The following is a 23,246-nucleotide window of genomic DNA, read 5'->3' on the forward strand; positions in this document are numbered from 1 at the left end:
TGTTTTTGATTGGTTCATCTTTATGGTTTCTAGTTCCTTGTTACAGTAATCTGCATTTCTGTTGATAATCATTCTTGAGCATTTCTATTACCTCCTTTTTTGAACTCAGTGTCTAGCAGGGTGGTGATGTCTGTTTCTTTCTTTCTGGTGATTTCTCTTAGTCCTTTAATTCGGAGTAGTTTCTCTGCCATTCCAGTTTACTTAAGTTTCTCTAGTTCTATGAATTTAGGAGAATTCAGTTACCTACTGTGGCCTTGAAAGGGTATTTTTACGTGGTAGCATCTCTGTGTGGATTGCGTGTGTTCAATGTTTTTGGAGTGTGGGTTGATTTTGGTATGGATGCCAGCCACATCTTTCCTCGGAGTGCTGCCCATTATCCCCTTGACTGATATTTGTGGACTTAAAGCCTATGCAACATATGAGACCAGGTTTTCTGTCTGTGCTGTGGCTCTCTCCACCCTGTCAGGGATGGGAGTCTACCCTCCAGTTGTTGCAGTAGAAGCCCTGAAGATTAGGTTTGATCAGGCTCCATTGCCCTTGAGTGCATGCCCTGTCCCAGAAGAGGCAGTTGCTTGCACAAGTGTGGTCTATGTGTTCACAGAGGACCTTTGCACTGCCTATGTAGGCATCCATGGTTATGCTCAGTAGCAGCCCAAGGTGGCATCCCTTTCTCTGTTGTGTTTGCACTAGATCTAGTGCAAGCCTGTGGTGTATCTCAGTTTTTTTAATCCCACATTTTCTTTATCAGTTCATTTGTCAGTGGACATTTGGGTTGCTTTCATATCTTGGTTATTGTGAGTAACGAACAAGGGGGTGCAGATGTCTCTTTGTGATCTTGTTTTCAATTCCAGAAGTAGGACTACTGGATAACATGGTAGTTTTATATTTTTTCTAGCTCCCTTCTGGAATTGGAGTGCTTGTATTGGTATCTTGACATTAATATTTATTTTGTGACTTTCATCATGGTTAGTAAAATATAATTCTCAAGTTTCCACATCATTAAGCTGGGAATTCTCTGCTGGCTCAGATGGTAAAGAATCTGCCTTCAATGCAGGAGATCCAGGTTTGATCCTTGAGTCAGGAAAATTTCCTGGAGAAGGGAATGGCTGCCCACTCCAGTATTATTGCCTAGAGAATTACATGGACGGAGGAGCCTGGAAAGCTATGGTCCATGGGATCACAAAGAGTTAGACATGACTGAGCTACTAACACAGCTGGGAGTAATAGAATTTAATTTATAGGATTGTTGGGAGGATAAAATAATTTCATGTGTGCAAAATGTTTAGAAAAGTGTCCGGGACATAAGTGCTTAATAAATATCAGCTAGATATGCTATCTAGTCATTATGAAGAATGTCATCCATTAGATGGAATTATCAGGTTTTGTAGACTCAGTGGTGTGCTGGAGCTGGTTTCAATTGTCTTATGTGGGGGAGCTGATTGTGCAATCTCTTCCTGACTCTGTGTTCAGTGATGAAACAATGATGGCTTAAAATCAGTCACATTGGGAATACTGTATTCACAACCCACAGAAATTTGCCAATACTATGAATCTGGGCTCCCTCCCACCCCCTACCTCCCTGCACTTAGTTGTTAAACATTTACTAGCACGATGCTGCTTATGTTTATCAGAAAAACTTTTATCTCTAGCAGGTAATTCTTTGGATGCATGGATACTCTGAAACAGTTTTCCATTTTCTTCACACTGAGTAGAATCGGAAGCTTTTCTTCTAATCAAGAAATGTTACACCTATACTGTTTTTATTTTAATTATTTATTCTTTTAAAGTTTTTATTTAGTGATTTAATTTGGGGGGTGCTGTGCTGGGTCTTTGCTGTGCATGGGCTTTCTCTAGTTGTGGAGAGCAGAGGCTGTTCTCTAGTGGAGCATGCGCTTCTTATTGCAGTGGCTTCTCTTGTTGCAGAGAATGGGCTCTAGGATTAGTGGGCTCAGATGTAATGACAGGCTTAGTTGCAGAATCTTTCCAGACTAGGGTTCAAACTCATGTACCCTGCATTAGCAAGAAGATTCTTAACCACTGGAGCACCAGGAAAGTCCTATACTGTTTTCAGAATACTGAACTAGTCAGGAGGTCTATGCTTCTTTCCTGGCTCTAACACTTATCAGTCAGTTAACTCTGGGAAATCTGTTAGATTTCCTGAGCCTTGGTTTTCTTGCCTGTAAAATGTTAAAAATAATGTCTTAGTTGCTTATAGATTTATGTTTAAATGAAGCAATACATATGAAAATACTTTATAAAATTAAAACACTATGCAAATTATTTTTATCATATGGTACCATTTAAAGGGAAGCCTAACAGTAAAAATCTTTCCATTTTAGACTTTTGCGAAACCCACTGGGAAGGTCAAAGTGCATTACAGTTTCCTGACAGATGATTTCATCCTTGCAGAAAATACTGGTAACATCTCTTAATGTCCAAAGAGCAATTGTGTAGAGATTCATTAAAAAATCAATATAAAACTGCTTTTCAATATATCCCTACAAAGACTGCTTTCTGGGACTATGTGCAAAAATCTATTACCCTTGAAGCCTTCTTTGGGTGATTTTCTAATTTTTTAAAAAAATTTATTGATTTATTTTTTGGAGGCTAATTACTTTACAATATTGTGTTGGTTTTGCCATACACTGACAAATCTGCCACGGGTGTACATGAGTTCCCCATCCTGAACCCTGCCTCCCAATTCCCTCCCCATCCCATCCCATCTGGGTCATCCCAGTGCACCAGCCCTGAGCACCCTGTATCATGGATCAAACCTGGACTGGCAATCCATTTCACATATGGTAACATACATGTTTCAATGCCATTCTCCCAAACCATCCCACCCTCACCCTCTCCCACAGAGTCCAAAAGACTGTTCTATGCATCTGTGTCTCTTTTGCTGTCTCGCATACAGGGTTATCATTACCATCTTTCTAAATTCCATATATATGTGTTAGTATACTGTATTGGTGTTTTTCTTTTTGGCTTACTTCACTCTGTATAATAGGCTCCATTTTCATCCACCTCATTAGAATTGATTCAAATGTATTCTTTTTAATGGGTGAGTAATACTCCATTGTGTATATGTACCACAGCTTTCTTATCCATTTTTCTGCTGATGGACATCTAGGTTGCTTCCATGTCTGGCTATTATAAACAGTGCTGTGATGAATATTGGGGTACACATGTCTCCTTCAATTCTGATTTCCTCGGTGTGTATGCCTAGCAGTGGGATTGCTTGGTCATATGGCACTTCTATTTCCAGTTTTTTAAGGAATCTTCACACCATTCTCCATAGTGGCTGGACTAGTTTGCAACAGTGTAAGAGGGTTCCCTTTTCTCCACACCCTCTCCAGCATTTATTGCTTGCAGATTTTTGGATTGCAGCCATTCTGACTGGCGTGAAATGGTACCTCTTTTTGGTTTTGATTTGCATTTCTCTAATAATAAGTGATGTTGATCATCTTTTCATATGTTTGTTAGCCATCTGTATGTCTTCTTTGGAGAAATGCCTGTTTAGTTCTTTGGCCCATTTTTTGATTCAGTTCAGTCGCTCAGTCGTGTCCAACTCTTTGCAACCCCATGAACTGCAGCACGCCAGGCCTCCCTGTTCATCACCATGTCCTGGAGTTCACTCAGACTCACGTCCATTTTTGATTGGGTCATTTATTTTTCTGGAATTGAGCTGCAGGAATTGCTTGTATATTTTTGAGATTAATTCTTTGTAAGTTGCTTCATTTGCTATTATTTTCTCCCATTCTGAAGGCTGTCTTTTCACCTTGCTTATAGTTTCCTTTGTTGTGCAAAAGCTTTTAATTTTAATTAGGTCCTGTTTGTTTAGTTTTGCTTTTATTTCCAATATTCTGGGAGGTGGGTCATAGAGGATCCTGCTGTGGTTAATGTCAGAGAGTGTTTTGCCTATGTCTTCCTCTAGGAGTTTTATAGTTTATGGACTTATGTTTAGATCTTTAATCCATTTTGAGTTTATTTTTGTGTATGGTGTTAGAAAGTGTTCCAGTTTTGTTTTCTTTTTTTTACAAGTAGTTGACCAGTTTTCCCAGCACCACTTGTTAAAGAGATTCTCTTTTCTCCATTGTATATTCTTACCTCCTTTGTCTAAGATAAGGTGTCCATAGGTGTGTGGATTTCTGTCTGGGCTTTCTATTTTGTTCCATTGATGTATATTTCTGTCTTTGTGCCAGTACCATACTGTCTTGATGAATGTGGCTTTGTAGTAGAGCCTGAAGTCAGGCAGGTTGATTCCTCCAGTTCCATTCTTCTTTCTCAAGATTGCTTTGGCTATTTGGTGATTTTTTGTGTTTCCATACAAATTGTGAAATTATTTGATCTAGTTCTGTGAAAAATATCATTGGTAGCTTAATAGGGATTGTATTGAATCTATAGATTTCTTTGGGTCGTATACTCATTTTCACTATATTGATTCTTCTGATCCATTAACACGGTATATTTCTCCTTCTATTAGTGTCCTCTTTGATTTCTTTCACCAGTGTTTCATGGTTTTCTATATATAGGTCTTTTGTTTCTTTAGGTAGATATATTCCTAAGTATTTTATTCTTTTCGTTGCAATGGTGAATGGAATTGTTTCCTTAATTTCTCTTTCTGTTTTCTCATTGTTAGTGTATAGGAATGCAAGGGATTTCTGTGTGTTGATTTTATATCTTGCAACTTTACTATATTCATTAATTAGCTCTAGTAATTTTCTGGTGGAGTCTTTGAGGTTTTCTATGTAGAGGATCATATCATCTGCGAACAGTGAAAGTTTTACTTCTTATTTTCTAATCTGGATTTCTTTTATTTCTTTTTCTGCTCTGGTTGCTGTCGCCAGAACTTCCAAAACTATGTTGAATAGTAGTGGTGAGAGTCAGCACACTTGTCTTGTTCCTGACTTAATTTTTCACCATTGAGGATAATGTTTGCTGTGGGTTTGTCATATATAGCTTTTATTATGTTGACGCATGTTCCTTCTATGCCAGCTTTCTGGAGATTTTTTTTTTTAAATCATAAATGGATGTTGAATTTTGTCAAAGGCTTTCTCTGCATCTATTAAGATATGGTTTTTATTTTCCAATTTTTAATGTGGTGTATTACATTGATTGATTTGTGGATGTTGAAGAATCCTTGCATCCCTGGGATAAAGCCCACTTGATCATGATGTATGATCTTTTTAATATGTTGTTGGATTCTGTTTGCTAGAATTTTGTTAAGGATTTTTGCATCTATGTTCATCAGTGATATTGGCCTGTAGTTTTCTTTTTTTGTGTCATCTTTGTCAGGTTTTGGTATTAGGGTGATGGTGGCCTCATAGAATGAGTTTGGAAGTTTACCTTCCTCTGCAATTTTCTGGAAGAGTTTGAGTAGGATAGGTGTTAGCTCTTCTCTAAATTTTTGGTAGAATTCAGCTGTGAAGCTGTCTGGTCCTGGGCTTTTGTTTAGTGGAAGCTTTCTGATTACAGTTTCAATTTCCTTGCTTGTGATGGGTCTGTTAAGATTTTCTATTTCTTCCTGGTTCAGCTTTGGAAAGTTGTACTTTTCTAAGAATTTGTCCATTTCTTCCAAGCTGTCCATTTTATTGACATATAGTTGCTGATAATAGTCTCTTATGATCCTTTGTATTTCTGAGTTGTCTGTTGTGATCTCTCCATTTTCATTTCTAACTTTGTTGATTTGATTTTTCCCCTTTGTTTCTTGATGAGTCTGGCTAATGGTTTGTCAATTTTATTTATCTTCTCAAAGAACCAGCTTTTGGCTTTGTTGATTTTTGCTATGGTTTCTTTTGTTTCTTTTGCATTTATTTCTGCCCTAATTTTTAAGATTTCTTTCCTTCTACTAACCTTGGGGTTCTTCATTTCTTCCTCTTCTAGTTGCTTTAGGTGTAAAGCTTGGTAATTTATTTGACTTTTTTCTTGTTTCTTGAGGTAAGCCTATATTGCTGTGAACCTTCTCCTTAGCACTGCTTTTACAGTGTCCCGTAAGTTTTGCGTTGTTTTGTTTTCATTTTCATTCATTTCTATGCATATTTTGATTTCTTTTTTGATTTCTCCTGTGATTTATTCGTTATTCAGCAGCTTGTTGTTCAGCCTCCATATGTTGGAACTTTTAATAGTTTTTCTCCTGTAATTGACATCTAATCTTAACTGTACTGTGGTCATAAAAGATGCTTGGAATGATTTCAACTTTTTGAATTTAACAAGGCTATATTTATGGTCCAGGATGTGATCTATCCTGGAGAAAGTTCCATGTACACTTGAGAAAAAGGTGAAATTCATTGTTTTGGGGTGAAAGTCCTATAGGTATCAATTAGGTCTAACTGGTCTATTGTATCATTTAAAGTTTGTGTTCCTTGTTAATTTTCTGTTTTGTTGATCTATCCATAGGTGTGAGTGGGGGTATTAAAGTCTCCCACTATTATTGTGTTGTTGTTAATTGCCCCTTTCATACTTGTTAGCATTTGTCTTACATATTGTGGTGCTCCTATGTTGGGTGCATATATATTTATAATTGTTATATCTTCTTCTTGGATTGATCCTTTGGTCATTATGTAGTGTCCTTCTTTGTCTCTTTTCACAGCCTTTGTTTTAAAGTCTATTTTATCTGATATGAGTATAGCTACTCCTGCTTTCTTTTGGTCTCTATTTGCATGGAATATCTTTTTCCAGCCCTTCACTTTCAGTCTGTATGTGTCCCTTGTTTCAAGGTGGGTCTCTTGTAGACAACACATATAGGGGTCTCTTTGTATCCATTCAGCCAGTCTTTTTGCCTTTTGGTTGGGTCATTCAACCCATTTACAGTTAAGGTAATTATTGGTAAGTATGATCCTGTTGCCATTTACTTTATTGTTTTGGGTTCAAGTTTATATACCCTTTTTGTGTTTCCTGTCTAGAGAAGATCCTTTAGCATTTGTTGGAGAGCTGGTTTGGTGGTGCTGAATTCTCTCACCTTTGCTTGTCTGTAAAGCTTTTGATTTCTCCTTCATATTTGAACGAGCTCCTTGCTGGGTACAGTAATCTGGGCTGTAGGTTATTTTCTTTCATCACTTTAAGTATGTCCTGCCATTCCCTCCTGGCCTGAAGAGTTTCTATTGAAAGATCAGCTGTTATCCTTATGGGAATCCCCTTGTGTGTTGTTTGTTGTTTTTCCCTTGCTGCTTTTAATATTTGTTCTTTGTGTTTGATCTTTGTTAATTTGATTAATATGTGTCTCGGGGTGTTTCACCTTGAGTTTATCCTGTTTGGGACTCTCTGGATTTCTTGGACTTGACTATTTCCTTCCCCATTTTAGGGAAGTTTTCAACTATTATCTCCTCAAGTATTTTCTCATGGCCTTTCTTTTTGTCTTCTTCTTCTGGGACTCCTATGATTCTAATGTTGGGGCATTTAGTATTGTCCTGGAGGTCTCTGAGATTGTCCTCATTTCTTTTAGTTCTTTTTTCTTTTTTCCTCTGTTTCATTTATTTCTACCATTCTATCTTCTACCTCACTAATCCTATCTTCTGCCTCTGTTATTCTACTGTTGGTTCCTTCCAGAGTGTTTTTTTAATCTCATTTATTGCATTATTCATTATATATTGACTCTTTTTTATTTCTTCTAGGTCCTTGTTAAACATTTCTTGCATCTTTTCGATCTTTGTCTCCAGGCTATTTATCTGTAACTCCATTTTGTTTTCAAGATTTTGGATAATTTTCACTATCATTGTTCAGAATTCTTTATCAGGTAGATTCCCTATCTCTTCCTCTTTTGTTTGGTTTGGTGGGCATTTATCCTGTTCCTTTACCTGCTGGATATTTCTCTGCCATTTCATCTTGTTCATATTGCTGTGTTTGGGGTGGCCTTTCTGTATTTTGGCAGTTTGTGGTTCCTCTTTATTGCGGAGGTTCCTTGCTGTGGGTGGGGTTGGACGTGTGGCTTGTCAAGGTTTCCTGGTTATGGAGGCTTGTGTCAGTGTTCTGGTGGGTAAAGCTGGATTTCTTCTCTCTTGAGTGCAATGAAGTGTCCAGTAATGAGTTTTTAGATGTCAGTGGGTTTGGTGTGACTTTGGGCAGCCTGTATATTGAAGCTCAGGGGTATGTTCCTGTGTTGCTGGAGAATTTGCATGGTATGTCTTTCTCTGAAACTTGTTGGCCCTTGGGTGGTGCTTGGTTTCAGTGTAGGTATGGAGGTGTTTGATGAGCTCCTATCGATTAATGTTCCCTTGAGTCAGGAGTTCTCTGGTGTTCTCAGGATTTGGACTTAAGCCTCCTACCTCTGGTTTTCAGTCGTATTCTTACAGTAGCCTCAAGACTTCTCCATCTATACAGCACCATTGATAAAACATCTAGGTTAATGATGTAAAGTTTCTCCACAGTGAGGGACACCTGGAGAGGTATGCAGAGTTACGTGCAGAAGAGAAGAGGGAAGAGGGAGTTAGAGGTAACCAGGAGGAAAAGAGGAGGAATCACAAGAGGAGAGAGCAAGCTAGCCAGTAATCACTTCCTTATGTGCTCTCCACAGTCTGGACCCCTCAGAGATGTTCACAGAGTTACACAGAGAAGAGAAGAGGGAGGAAGGAGAGAGAGGTGGCCAGGAGGATAAAAAGGGGAATGAAAAGGAGAGAGACAGATCCAGCCAGTAATCAGTTCCCTAAGTGTTCTCCACAGCCTGGAACACACAGAGATTTACAGGGTTAAGTAGAGAAGAGAAGGGGGAGGGAGGAGATAGAGGTGACCTGGTGGAGAAAGAGGAGAGTTCAAAGAGGGAGAGAGCAATCCAGCCAGTATCTTGCTCCCAAGTGAAAATGGGTACTGGAGATTGTGTTCTTAAAGGTACAAAATTGATAAGAAATACCAAAAAGCAAAGATTAAAAATCTAGAGTAGAGTTTAGATTCTCAAAAATACAATATTAAAGAAAAAAACAAAGTCACAAAAATTATAAAATATATACATATATGAAGTTTGCTTTAAAAATAAGGTCTTTTTTTTGCAAAATAGTAGGTTATAAAAATGAAAATTAAAGGAGTAATAGAGGACTTAAAAATTAAAAAAATTTTAAAAAATGATAATAGTAAAAATACATCTAGGACTTTCTCTGGTGTTATTGTGGACAGTGTGGGGTCAGTTCATTTTCAGATAGTTCCTTGATCCGGCTTACACTTCTCAGGATCTATAGGCTTATTCCTATGTAGTCGGTGCTAACTGCAGGGTTTTAATCTATTGCAACTGTCACTTCCAAAGTGGTTCCCTCTGTTTATTTTAGCTTCTGTTTGCTGGCCTCTTCAGTGTCTAATTTCCACCCTGACATAAGGGGCAGTGGTAGTCACATTTTGTAGGCTCATTTGTTCAGTGGTGCTGTGGAGAGGGAGGAACACTGCAAACAAATATCGCTGGTGTCTGTGAGGAGTGCTCCCAGTGTCTCTGCCACACTGGGTTTGCCCCCGCTCATGGCTTGTGTGCTTTCCCAGTCTACACTGCGCAGGCTCTAGGTTGCTCTGCCAGGAACTGTCTGAGGCTGGTCCTGGGTTGAGTGCACTTTCCAGGTCAAAGCTGCTCAGGTTCAGGTTCTCGGCTACTCCACAAAGGCGCAGACTTGATTGGGCCTGGGCCTGCATTTTGTTCCCTTCCCCGGTCCGAGCAGCTCAGGTGACCAGGTGCTTGGCGAGCTGTGACTTATCGCCTCCCCTATCCCAACCGCTTGGTTTTCTGGGTGTACAACAGGCGCCCCCTCTCAGGTGTGCTGTGTGTCTCCTTTGGGGAGCTGATCTCTGGCTGAGACCCTCCCGGCGGATGTTGACTGTCCAGAATCCCAAGGAGTCTTGGTTAGCAAAGAAGCCTGTTTGCAGTTTGGTAGATGATGCCTCTCTGGGGCTGCGATTGTCCCCTTCTGGCTCTGGCTGCCCTGCCTGCCTGTCTCTGGCAGGGGATGGGCCGGTCCACAGCCGGCTAGCTCTCCTCAGTCCTTTGTTCCCTGGTGGCTTAGAGGGTAAAGCATCTGTCTGCAATGCAGGAAACCTGGGTTCAATCCCTGGGTCAGGAAGATCCCCTGAGAAGGAAATAGCAACCCACTCCAGTACTCTTGCCTGGAATAATCCCATGGATGGAGGAGCCTGGTAGGCTACAGTCCACCGGGTTGAAAAGAGTCGGACACGAGTGAGCAAATCCACTTTCTTTCTTGTTCTGTGAGTGGGCCTAGCAGTGTTTTAGGTTAGGGCTTTTCACGGGACAGCTATCCCACAGTCTGGCTTGCTATGGGGCATTCAGGCCCGGTCTTTAAGCAATGCAGCCTGTGCCTCCGTGCCCAGCCCCACCTTGCTAGTGGCGGATGCAAGCCTCTGCGCTGCTTCTTCGCTGGGAGTTGCCTTAGGCACGTAATCTGTGGGTTTTAATTATTTATTTATTTTCCTCCGAGTTATGTTGCCCTCTGAGGTTCCAAGGCTCACCACAGATTTGCCAGTGAGAATGTTTCCTGGTGTTTGGAAACCTCTTTTTTTCAAGACTCCCTTCCTGGGATGGATCTCTGACCCTCCCTCTTTTGTCTCTCTTTTTATCTTTTATATATTTTTCCTACCTCCTTTTGAAGACAATGGGCCGCCTTTCTGGGTGCCTGATGTCCTCTGCCAGCATTCAGAAGTTGTTCTGTGGAATTTGCTCAGCATTCAAATGTTCTTTCGATGAATTTGTGAGGGAGAAAGTGGTCTCCCCGTCCTATTCCTCTGCCATCTTAGGACCAGCTCCCCAACCAGGTTTTTTTTTTTTTGACTCAGAAGATAAAAATAAGGTGTGAAATTATTTGTGTTCAGGCAATAACATACACATTATTCTGTATCTTCCCAGTAAAATATGCTCTTAATGAAGAGTGACTATTTCAGTGTTGTAACCCTCAGATTTCACAGTAAACTAAATGCACTGAAATCGAGAATTTGTTCCCATTGCTAAATTCCATGTGTTAACCCCCCCTCAGCTAGTCTTCCAATTGAAAGAAGAAAATTTGGTCTTTTTTCCAGCAAGGAGATAGAAAGTAAATGCCACAGAAAAGACAATGAATTCTCTAAGACCTCCAAGGCCTTAGAAAAATGTCATTTCATGTGTGAAAAAACATAATGTATCTGTGTTGAGAAGGATCTGTGGTTATTTTAATCATGCAGCTGCTTTGCCTTTTATTCCTTAGGAAGCTTTATTGATAAGTTTTATGGCCTCAAAGATGCTCTGTTCAGATTCACATTTACCTTAATTTTATTATAACTTTATTTTGTGCCAGGCTTGCTAGTTATTCTTCTGGAGCTGTTTTTCCCAAGGGTTAATATATCCAATGATGTGTACTCCTTTACAATTATGTTTTCCATTGTTGAATAAATTGGAAAATTCGTTTAAATTTAAGTAGATTTCTTCAACAGTAGTTTAAAATGCCAATTTGTACTCTGGCTTTCCCAGAGGAAAGTGTAGTATAAGGTATTTTCCAGCTTTAGACAATTGCTCATTTAAGACCAGTTAAGGGAACAGGTATGCCCTAGAGTACATGTTGGTTAACCCATTCTAGGCAGGTTGTTAGGTGAGCTAAAAACTAGAGTGTGATAAACACCATTTAGAAGTGGTTCAAAGGAGGGAGTGATCATTCAAGGCTCGAGGGAATTAGAGGGGCTGCATGAAGGAAGTCTTGAACTGGGCCATGAATAATGAGGGGAAATTTGACAGGTAGGCTTTGTAGGTGGGAGCTTTACAGGTGAAGGAAGAGGCAGGAACAAAACACATAGAGTTGGGAAAGCACAAACTCTATTCAAGGAGTGGCAAGTGTCTCTTGCTGCCTCCACAAGGGGATCTTAAGTTCAAGTAAACATTCCGCAGATGACTACATACAATACTTGTTTCTAGTTTACTGATGAGAATGTAGGACAGGGCTGTATGAGGCTTTCTGTTTTATAGTCATAGTTGTAGCAACAGTTCATGTAGCAGTCTACACAATCATTAATACAGCTGTCCTGTATTTGCTTTCCTCTCCTCTGCCAAGTGATGGCTGAGGTATAAGAGCAGGAGACTGGTAGTGGGCATATAAAGGAGTCCCCCCAAGGCTTAGAAGCTCTATTTCTCACTGGTGCCACTCGCTCGTTACAACACTATAGGCAAGACTTAGTCTGCATGGGATGTACTCAAAGTCACCGTAGTTATGTTTAAAGCATGGTTTATCTTTGAGCTTTTAGAGTTGTTCCTTATCCAGATGCAATTTACCAGTCAGGTCATTTTAACCATGAGCAATTTTGTGTAACATAGTTGACATAATATTCTTTGATTTCCAAGGGAACAGAGCTTAACCAAAGGTCAAACTCTTACTCTGAAGCTGTGCTGTTTCCACACAGCCCTTAAATATTAAGTTAGTAAGGAGACTAGGCCTTGGATTCCACCTAGAGTTTGGATTCAAGTAACTTCTATATTGACATATATTTATTCATAATAAATATGAATGATCCTTTGTATTTTTGTGGTGTTCACTGTAACTCTTTTTCATTTCTAATTTTATTGATTTGAGTGCTTTTTTTTTCCTTGGTGAATCTGGGTCTGGCTAAAGGTTTATCAATTTTATCTTTTTGAAGAATTAACTTTTAGTTTCATTTTTTCTATTTTTTTCAACCCTAGTTCATTGATTTCTGTTCTGATCTTTATGATTTCTTTCCTTCTACTAATTTTGGGTTTTGTTTGTTCTTTCTCTAGCTCCTTTAGGTGTTAGGTTAATCTGGGACTTTTCTTGTTTCCTGATGTAAGGTTTTATTGCTATAAACTTCTCCTTTAAAGCTTCTTTTACTGCATCCCATAGGTTTTGAATCATTCTGTTTTCATTTTCATTTGTCTCCAGGTATTTTTTTATTCCCTCTTTGATTTTTTCAGTGAGCTATTGGTTGTTTGGTAGCATATTGTTTAGCTTCCACATGTTTGTGTGTTTACAGTCTTTTTTTCCCCTTGTAGTTGATTTCTAATCTGATAGTGTTGTGGTCAGAAAAGATTCTTGATATGATTTCAATTTTCTTAAATTTACCAAGGCTTGTTTTGTGGTCTAGCATGTGATCAACTTGGAGAATGTTCCATGACACTTGAAAAGAATATATATTACTGTTCCTTTTAGATGAAATGCTTTATAAATATCAATTAAGTTCATCTGGTCTAGTGTATCCTTTAAGGTCTGTTTCCTTTATTGATTTTCTGTCTGGATGATCTATTGATGAAAGTGGGGGTGTTAAAGTCTCCTTTCATTATTATTGCTGTTTATTTCTCCCTTTATGTCTGTTCAGTCGCTCAGCTGTGTCCGACACTTTGCAACCCCATGAATCACAGCATGCCAGGCCTCTCTGTCCATCACCAACTCCTGGAGTTCACTCATACTCATGTCCATCGAGTCAGTGATGCCAGCCAGCCATCTCATCTTCTGTCATCCCCTTCTCCTCCTGCCCCCAATCCCTCCCAGCATCAGAGTCTTTTCCAATGTGTCAACTCTTCGCATGAGGTGGCCAAAGTACTGGAGTTTCAGCTTTAGCATCATTCCTTCCAAAGAACACCCAGGACTGATCTCCTTCAGAATGGACTGGTTGGATCTCCTTGCAGTCCAAGGGACTCTCAAGAGTCTTCTCCAACAGCACACTTCAAAAGCATCAATTCTTCAGTGCTCAGCTTTCTTTATAGTCCAACTCTCACATCCATACATGACCACTGGAAAAACCATAGCCTTGACTAGATGGACCTTTGTTGGCAAAGTAATATCTCTGCTTTTGAATATGCTATCTAGGTTGGTCATAACTTTCCTTCCAAGGAGTAAGTGTCTTTTAATTTCATGGCTGCAATCACCATCTGCAGTGATTTTGGAGCCCCCCCCCCCCCCAAAAAAAAAGTCTGACACAGTTTCCACTGTTTCCCCATCTATTTCTATGGCTGTTAGTATTTGTCTTATGTACTGAGGTGCTGATATATTAGGTGCATATATATTTATACTTATTATATTACATCTTCTTGGATTGGTACCTTGATCATTATGTAGTGTCCTTTTTAAAGTATTTTTTTAACCATCTATTTTGTCTTAAGTAATGTTACCCCAGCTTTCCTTTGATTTCTGTTTGCATGGAATACTTTTTCTTATCTCCTCCCTTTCTATCTGTATGTGTCCCTAGATCTGATGTGGATCTCTTATAGTATGGGTCTTGTTTTTGTATCATAGTCAGTCTGTGTCTTTTGGTTGGAGCATTTAATATGTTATTTAACACTTATTGATATGTATGTTCTTATTGCCATTTTGTTAATTGTTTTGGGTTTGTTTTTGTAGGTCTTTTTTCTTCCCTTCCTCTTTTGTTCTCTTCTCTTGTGATGACTAAATTTACTCTTGTTTTCTGTGTGTGTGTATCTATCATAGATTTTTGGATGGCAGTTACCATGAGGTTTTGATATAGCAGTCTATATCTATAAACAAGGTTGTTTTAAGTTGCTGTTTTTTAAAATTTCATTTTCAATATCCTACATTTGTATTCTCCTCATGACTGGTTTTGATATCCTATTTATGTGTGAATGATTAATGATTACCATTATTGAATGTTGGCCTTTACCAGTCAGCTTTTCCATTTGTAATTTTCTTCCTTCTAGTTGTGACCTTTCCAACTAGATAAGTTCCTTTAGCATTTGTTGCAAAGTTAGTTTTATCTGCTGCTACTGCTGCTAAGTTGCTTCAGTTGTGTCCGACTCTGTGCAACCCCATAGATGGCAGCCCACCAGGCTCCCCCATCCCTGGGATTCTCCAGGCAAGAACACTGGAATGGGTTGCCATTACCTTCTAGTGGTGCTGAATTCTACTAGCTTTTCCTTGTTTGTAAAGATTTTGATTTCTCCATCAAATCTGAACAAGAGTCTTCTTGGTTTAGGTTCTTCCCTTTCATCACTGTAAATATATCCTGCCATTTCCCTTTTGACCGTCTGTGGAGTTCTGCTGAAAAAATCAGCTGATAAACTTGTATGTTATTTGTTGCCATTCCCTTGTTGCTTTTAGTATTATCACTTTGTCTTTATTTTTTGTCAGTTTGATTACTGTAAGTCTATGCATGTTCCCCCTTGGGTTTATCCTTCCTGGAAGGAGTCTTTGCTTCCTTGGCTTGGGTGACTGTTTCCTTTCCCATGTTAGCAAAGTTTCAGCTATTATTTCTTCTGTTATTTCTCAGGTCCTTTCTCTCTTCTCCTTATGGTATCCCTATATTGCTAATGTTAGTGCATTTACTATTGTCCCAGAAGTCTCTTAAGACTGTCCTCATTTCTTTTCATTCTTTTTAAAAATTATTCCACAGTAGTGATTTATACCATTCTGTCTTCCAGCTCACATATACATTCTCCTGCCTTATTTATTCTGGTTTTTATTCATTCTAGTCTACTTTTAATTTTACTTATTGTTTTGTTCATCTCTGTTCTTTAGTTCTTCACTAAACATTTATTGTATCTTCTTGTTCTGTGTCCCGTTTTTTTTTTTTTTTTTTTTTTGAGATCTTGGATCATCTTTACGATCATTTCTCTGAATTCTGTTTCAGGAAGATGTCTACCTCCACTTCACTTAGCTGTTCTCCTGGGGTTTTAGCTTGTTCCTTCATCTGGGATATATTCCTCTGCCATCTTTGTCTTTGTTTTCGTGGCTTCCATTCTGCGGGATGTAGGGTTGTAGCTATTCTTGCTTTTGCTGATCTGCCCCCTTGTGGATGAGGCTGGTCTCAGGGGCTTGTGCTGGCTTCCTGGAGAGAGGACTGGTTTGTGTCCACTGCTGGGTGAAGCTGGATCTTGTTCCTCCTCTGGGCAGGACCATGTCAAGGGTTGTGTTTAGTGACCAGCTGTGGGCTTAGTAAAACTTTAGGCAGCCTGCCAGCTGATGGGTGGACTGTGTTCCCACCCCACTGGTTGTTTGGCCTGAAGTGTTCCAGCACTGGAGCCTATAGGCTTTTGGGTGGGGCCAGGTCTTGGTGAGAAAATGGTGGCCTCCAGGAGAGCTCATGCCAGTAAGTACCCTCCACAACTATTGCTACCAGTGTCTCTTTGTCCCTGCAGTGAGTCACAGCCACCTGCTGCTGGTTCTGTAGGAGACCCTCCAATACAAGCAGGTAGGTCTGACCCAAGGTCTTATGAGGTCACTACTTTTCCTCTTGGGTTCTCAAGACCTTGTGTGTGCTTATGACTTTGTATGTGCCCTCCAAGAGTGGAATTTCTGCCCCAGTCCTATGGAAGTCTTGTGATCAAACCCAGTTGCCTTCAAAGCCAGATGCTCTGTGGGCATTTCCTCCCAATGCTAGACCCCTGGACTAGGGAGCCTGATGCAGGACTCACAACTGTCACTCCTGTGGGAGAATCTCTGAAATATAATCATTTTCCTGTTTGTGGTTTGCCCACCTGGTGTGTATAGGATTTGATTTTATCACAATTTCACTTCTCTAGGAGCTGGAACCTTCTGTGGAAGAATCTCTGCCTCATGGGCTTCCTGTTCTCAGGGTCCTACACAACCTGCCTGACTAGCTTCCCTTCCAGTCTTGACTTCTTATCAGTCTCCCATTATGACAAGGGGCTTGTCTGACAAACTGACTTCTTCTAATGTGCGAATGGTAGAGGGAGAGCTGTTTTTCCCTTCTAGGCAACAGGCTTAAGCTCTCCCCCTTCTCACAAACAAATACCCCCACAAGTGTCATGCATGCTTTGATGCATCCAAAATATGGCTCTAAGAGTCCCGGAAAGCCAGCAGGATATTTTTACACTGGGCTCTTGTTTCCTTAAAAAAAAAAAAAGGTAAGGAGCTGTTTTCTCTGCTTCTGTATTTCAGCCCAGATAAAAAATCACACACATTTCTATTGTGTTTAAGCTACTGTGCTAAGTTCTCCTTACAAGGAGAAGAACTCAAGAGCATGCAGTCTGATTGAGGATGTTTTTCTGTGGTGTTTGATAACAGAAGGATACCATCACAAATCCAAGAAAATAAATTTATTAAACTTTGAAGGAAAAAAATCCACAGACATAAAGAAAGTTAAATATAAACTGCAGGACACAACTAGTCATACTAGTGAATAATGGCTTGTGTGGCCAGCAAAGTACCAAAATGACATTCGGAGACCGATTGAGGTATTTAGCTATTTTTGGCTATAGAAATGTTGTCAGCCTACTGTGAAATGGTAAGATAGTTTCCCCAAACACACAGTTTTAAGTTGAATTAGGTTCTACATAGATGAAATTGTCTATGAAACTAAATTATGTAGCTCTTAGAGAAAACCATAGCAGCAAGATAGCAGAAAACCTATTGAACATTTATTACAAGTAACATATTGAACTTTAAACACCCAATTCTAGTTTTTCTGCAAGAAAGAAGGAATTTAAAATTACCAACCATTAAGCTTATTTTCTAAAAAGGTCTGAGCTAAATGGCAAATATGCTTTTTAAGTTAAAGCTAACTTTAAAGTTTTATTAACTTAAAAAAAAAAGTGAGAAGCATTCATGAGCGAGATGAGTCTTCTCTTCTTGACAAACCTTTTGTGGAGCAATCCCAATGCTCCTGTGAATGATGTTTAATTTATTAAGGGATTGAGCAATAACTTATAAATTACTCAGACCTCTTTTTCTTCTAACTACCAGCTTTAAGGCCAATTCACTCAGAGAAGAGGTAAAAAATGATGAAACTCATTTTACTGCTTTAAATAAATCCTATAAAAGATGTGGTGAGGAAGAAAGTTTCTGCTATGGGTTTAAATACATTTTTGAGTTATCTTTAGGGATTTAAAATCTTGGGGTTTTTTTTGCTTGTTTTTCATTATCACTAACAATGAGCATGTGTCTGGCTATCGGGTATGAAAGAAAAACCTACTTCTTGAACTTTTATTCCATAATCTGGTTAACTTCACTTTGACCAGCTTCAACTTACAAAATGCTTCTTGTTCCTGTTCCTTCCTTAGATAACTATGAAATACGAGACATTGCGGTGGAGGTTCTAAGGCTTGATTCTTATGATATGCATGCACTAAGACACTTTTTTCCAGGGTACTGCAGTGATTAAGCATCCTGGTCAATAGGAACGAGCTGTAACTTCTACTTCTCTTAGTATGTAGCCCTCTGACATGAACCAAAACTTGGGTAAGAAAAGGTGTTTTTTTTGTTGTTGTTCTTCTGTGTTTTTTTTTTTTTTGGTTCATGGTAAGTTGATTTGTGCAAACATTTAAAAGTTTTCTAAATTAACAAATATTTGTTTACAAATTCAGATATGAGTACTTTCCAATAATGCAGCTAACTACAATCATTTCAGAATCACTTAAAGAGTTTTAGGAGGTATAAAAAGGGCCTTGTAAAAAACTAGTTTTTCTTCAGGTGCATTGACCAAAGCATTAAACCAGCTTTAGACTGCAGTTACTACATTCTTTAGATGGGTTGGCATGAACTACAATACACCGTGTACAGTGTAATAGAAAATAGCCATGCTTAAAGTGTAAATTATTAAAAATATCTTTATCCATTTTATGCCAAAATAAATGTTTTACGTATCCAAACTATTTCTTGTCTTCTTACCTATAATTTTAGTTCCCAATTATTAAAAAAAAATTAGCCTGTGCTATGATTTGCATTCAATCTTCCTGAACTGCAAAAGCCACCTGACTTTTCGCTTTTTCAAAAAGCATGATTAACTATACATTAAAAAACATAGCCATTCAATGCTTAGTAGCACAAAATTAACACCCATAATAACAAGACAATTACTGCCACTAAACAGTCTTTGAGATAGTTCTTTAAAATATTTACAATTCACAACAGGAATATTTATCTGATTAAGGATTCTTCTTATTTTTTTAATATTATGTTTCAACATTTCAGGAAAAGGCATTTAGAATTCATATTCCCCACCCTCAACTCATCCCCCTCCCCCAAAAAAGTTTAAACATTGTTTTGGTTTAAGCATTCATGCCCCAGCCAACCCTGTGCCATTCAATGGGTAGCTCATGGGAAATCAAAGAAAAGCTACGGCATGATTTTGTTCAGTTGGTCTGTGCTCACATAGCCACATGATGAGAGAAACTCTTTGTCAGGCAAGGGCAGGGCAGTCGCATTGAGTACGAGGCCCTGTGGAGACTGTACTATATGAATGGAGGTATAATCTGGGACAGGTATCTCAGAACTTGGAACATGTTCTGCTGTCCCTGACCTCCCGGCTGTAGTGGTAAGGCTTTCTGTGGTGATGTAAATGTCTTCCTGGTTAAAGCTTGGCTCTACATGTGATTCAGCCTCGACATCAGGGGCCAGGGCAATGTACTTTTTGGCATCTACCTCGCAGAAGTAAGCGCTGTCCATGATGAAGTTTGCTTGGCTGGGTGTGACCACTTCTGGGTGCGTGTCACACTGGGGGTTCCCAGTCTTATTCTTTAGGCCTGGGGAAAGGACCACATTCCCTGCTGGTGTAATGTCGCTTACCTGGGCATAAAAATCAATGTTTGCCAATGAACTTGGATTGCTGAGCTGTGTATGGACAGCTTGATGAGTTGACTCAGTTCCACCAATAGGAAGTGGTCTTGGTTTGTTTTCCTCTACTAGGATAACACTGGGCTGCTGGCTAGCAGGGGCAGCATCATTAGAAGGTGAGTTATTTTGATTCTTCTGATGAAGGCACAAGATATCTGCTTCCCCTTTTAACCTTTGTGGCTGAGCAACCTCTGAGGTACCATCGCACATGTCACTGACATGGAAATCAGTCTCCAGAATGTCAGGTTCATAACAGCTGGTACGCCCAGAGTCATCATCCTTTGCCCCAAAGATACTGAGTGATTTTTCATGGTCATTGCTTAGAAGCCTGTCTGTGTCTGACCCTTCAGTCTTCTCATCAGGGTCATCAATATCTAGTTCAATAAATTCAACCCAAGAGTCATCATTGTAGAATTCGTGTTTATAGTTGTCATGAATGGCTAAGATTGTATTCACCTCTTCTAATTTTCCTTCCTATAAAATAGAAAAGATCTATGAAAATAAACTCACAACAATTGATTTAACAAATAATATTGAGTCTAATCAGTAACAAAATCATATAACAAACCATATAACAAATACATTAGTGAAGAACTTTTCTTTTTTAAAATTATTTTCCATTATGGTTCATCAGAGGATACTGAACATAGTTCTCTGTGCTATACAGAAGGACCTTGTTTATCCATTCCATATGTAATAGCTTATATCTGCTCAGCCCAGCATCACACCATCCCTCCTCCAACCCTCTGCCCCTTGGCAATCATGAGTCTGTTCTCTATGTCTGTGAGTCTGTTTTTGTTTTGTACATAGATTCTTTAGTATCATATTTTAGATTCCACATATAAGTGGTATCATATGGTATATGTCTTTCTCTTTATGATTTACTTCATTCAGTATGATAATCTCTAGTTGCATCCTTGTTGCTACAAATAGCATTGTTTCATTCTTTTTTAAATGGCTGAGTAGTATTCCATTGTATATATGTACCACATCTTTATTCATTCATCTGTTGATGGACATTTAGGTTGTTTCCCAGTCTTGGCTATTGTGAATAGTGATTCTATGAACACAGGGGTGCATGCATCTTCTTGGATTAGAGTTTTGTCTGGATATATGTCTAGAAGTGGGACTGTTGGATCACTGTTGTTGTTATTCAGTCGCCAGTTGTGACTCTTTGCAACCCCACAGACCACAGCACACCAGGCCTCCCTGTCCCTCTCCATCTTCCAAAGTTTGCCCAAGTTAATGTCCATTGCATCAGTGATGCTATTCAGCCATCTTATCCTCTGATGCCCTCTTCTTCTTCTGCCCTCAATCTTTCCCAGCATCAGGGACTTTTTGATGAGTTGGCTGTTGTCATCAGATGAACAAAATACTGCTGCTTCAGCATCAGTCCTTCCAATGAGTATTCAGGATTGATCTCCCTTAAGATTGACTGGTTTGATCTTCTTGCTGTACAGGGGACTTTCAGGAGCCTTCTCCATCACCACAGTTTGAAGGCATCAATTCTTTGGAGCTCTGCCTTCTTTACAGTCCATCTCTCACAAATGTATGTGACCACTGGGAAGACCAAAGCTTTGACTATACAGACCTTTGTCAGCAGAGTAATGTCTCCACTTTTCATCACACTGTCTAGCTTTGTCATAGCTTTCCTGCCAACAAAAAGCTTGAATCATATGGTAATTCTTTAGTTTTCTGAGAAATCTCCATACTATAAGTATTTTCCATAGTGGCTGTACCAACTTACATTCCAACAGTGTAGGAGGGTTCCCTTTTGTTTACATCCTCTCCAGCATCTGTTATTTGTAGTTTTTAATGATGGCCATTCTGACTGGTGTGAGGTGGTACGTTGTTGTAGTTTTGATTTGTACTTCTCTAATAATTAGCAATGTTTAACATCTTTTCATGTGCCTATCGGCCATTTGTATTTCTTCTTTGAAGAAATGTCTGTTTAGGTCTTCTGCCCAGTTTTCGATTGGGTTTTTATTGTTGTTGTTGAGTTGTATGAGCTGTTTTCATATTTTGGAAATGAAACCCTTGTTGGTCTCATGATTTGCAAATACTTTCTCCCATTATGTAGGTTCTTTTCCTTTATGGTTTCTTTTGCTGTGCAAAAGCTTGTAAGTTTGATTAAGTCCCATTTGTTTATTTTTGCTTTTATTTCTATTGCCTTGGGAAACTGACCTAAGAATACATTGATATGATTTATGTCAGAGAATGTTTTGCCTATGATCTCTTCTAGGAGCTTGATGGTATGTATGTGTTAGTTGCTCAGTCGTGTGCAACTCTTTGTGACCCCATGAACTATAGCCTAGGAGGCTCCTCTGTCCATGGGGATTCTTCAGGCAAGAATACTGGAATGGGTTCCCATGCCCTTCTCCAGGGGATTCTTCCAACCCAGGGATTGAACCCAGGTCTCCTGTATTACAAGTAGATTTTTTACTGTCTGAGCTACCAGGGAAGCCCTGATGGTAAAATGCCTTATATTTAAGTCATCTGCATGTAACAGTTGGCCTCTTCCCTTCCAACTTGGATACATTTTCTTTTTCTTGTCTGGTTTCTCTGGCTAGGACTTCCAGTACTATGTTAAATAGAAGAAATGAGAGTGGGCATCCTGGTCCTGTTCTAGATTTTAGCATGAAGGCTTTCAGCTTTTCACCATTGGCTATTACATTGGGTGTGGGTTTGTCATTTGGCTTTTATTATGTTGCAATATGTTCCCTTCATACCCACTTTGGTAAGAGTTCTATCATGAGTGGATGTGAAATTTTGTCAGATGGTCTTTTTTCTTGAGACGATCATGTGATTTTGTCTTTTGTTTGTGTATCACATTGACTTGTGTGAGTTGAACATCCTTGTGAACTTGGAATGACTCTTGGTTGTAGTATATGATCTTTTTTTTGTTATTGCTTTTGGATTTGGTCTGCTAATATTTTGCTGAGAATTTTTGCATCTATATTCCTCAAAGATATTGGCCTGTAATTTTCTTCTTTGGTGGTGTCTTTGTGTGGTTTTGGTATCAGGGCGGTTTCATAGAATGTCTTTGGAACTCCTCTTCAATTTTTTGGAAGCATTTGAGAAGGATCAGTGTTATTTCTTCTTTGTATGTTTGGTAGAATTCACCTGTGAAGCCATCTGGTCCTGGACTTTTCTTTATAGGAAATTTTAAAATCACATATTCCATTTTACCTCTCATGATTGGTCTTTTCTAATTATCTATTTCTTGATTCAACTTTGGTGGGCTGCGATTCAAATCTGGTGGGTATGTTTCTGGAAACTTGTCCATTTCTTCTAGGTTGTCAAATTTGTTGGCATATAATTGTTTATAGCATTCCCTATGGTCTTTATTATTATTGTGATATCAGTTTTTATGTCTCCTTTCTCATTTCTTGTTTCTTCGGGTTCTCTCTCTTCTTGGTGAGCCTGGCCAGAGGTTTATCAATCTTGTTTACCTTTTCAAAGAATGAACTTTTGGTTTTATTGTTTTTTTTTTTTCTATTTTTTTAACCACTATTTTATTTATTTCCTCTTTGATCTTGATTATTTCCTTTTGCTGATTTTATGTTTTGTTTTCTACTTCAAGTGGTAGATTAGGTTTTTTTCTTGTTTTGATGAGGAAGGCCTGTATAGCTATAAATTTCCCTCTAAGAACTGCTTTTGCTACATCTCAAAGATTTTGTATGGTTGTATTTTCATTGTCATCTTTCTCAAGGTAGTTTTTAATTTACTTTCATCATTGACTCATTGGTTTTTTAGTAGCGCATTGAT

At 38.9% G+C, this 23,246-nt stretch overlaps 1 protein-coding gene across 6 annotated transcripts in view; it reads right to left on the reverse strand.

The window, feature by feature from the left end:
• GHR (growth hormone receptor) overlaps positions 16,949-23,246 on the reverse strand; it is a 296,871-nt gene continuing 290,573 nt past the window's right edge. For 5 of the 6 annotated variants that reach the window (XM_018065463.1, XM_018065464.1, XM_013972756.2 and 2 more), the window contains one exon: positions 16,949-19,952. In XM_018065463.1, the coding sequence (XP_017920952.1) occupies positions 18,981-19,952 (972 nt within the window). In that variant the 3' untranslated portion in view covers positions 16,949-18,980. 6 annotated transcript variants of the gene reach the window in all.

Source organism: Capra hircus, chromosome 20 (assembly GCF_001704415.2).
Source record: "Capra hircus breed San Clemente chromosome 20, ASM170441v1, whole genome shotgun sequence".
Classification (NCBI taxonomy): Eukaryota; Metazoa; Chordata; class Mammalia; order Artiodactyla; family Bovidae; genus Capra; species Capra hircus.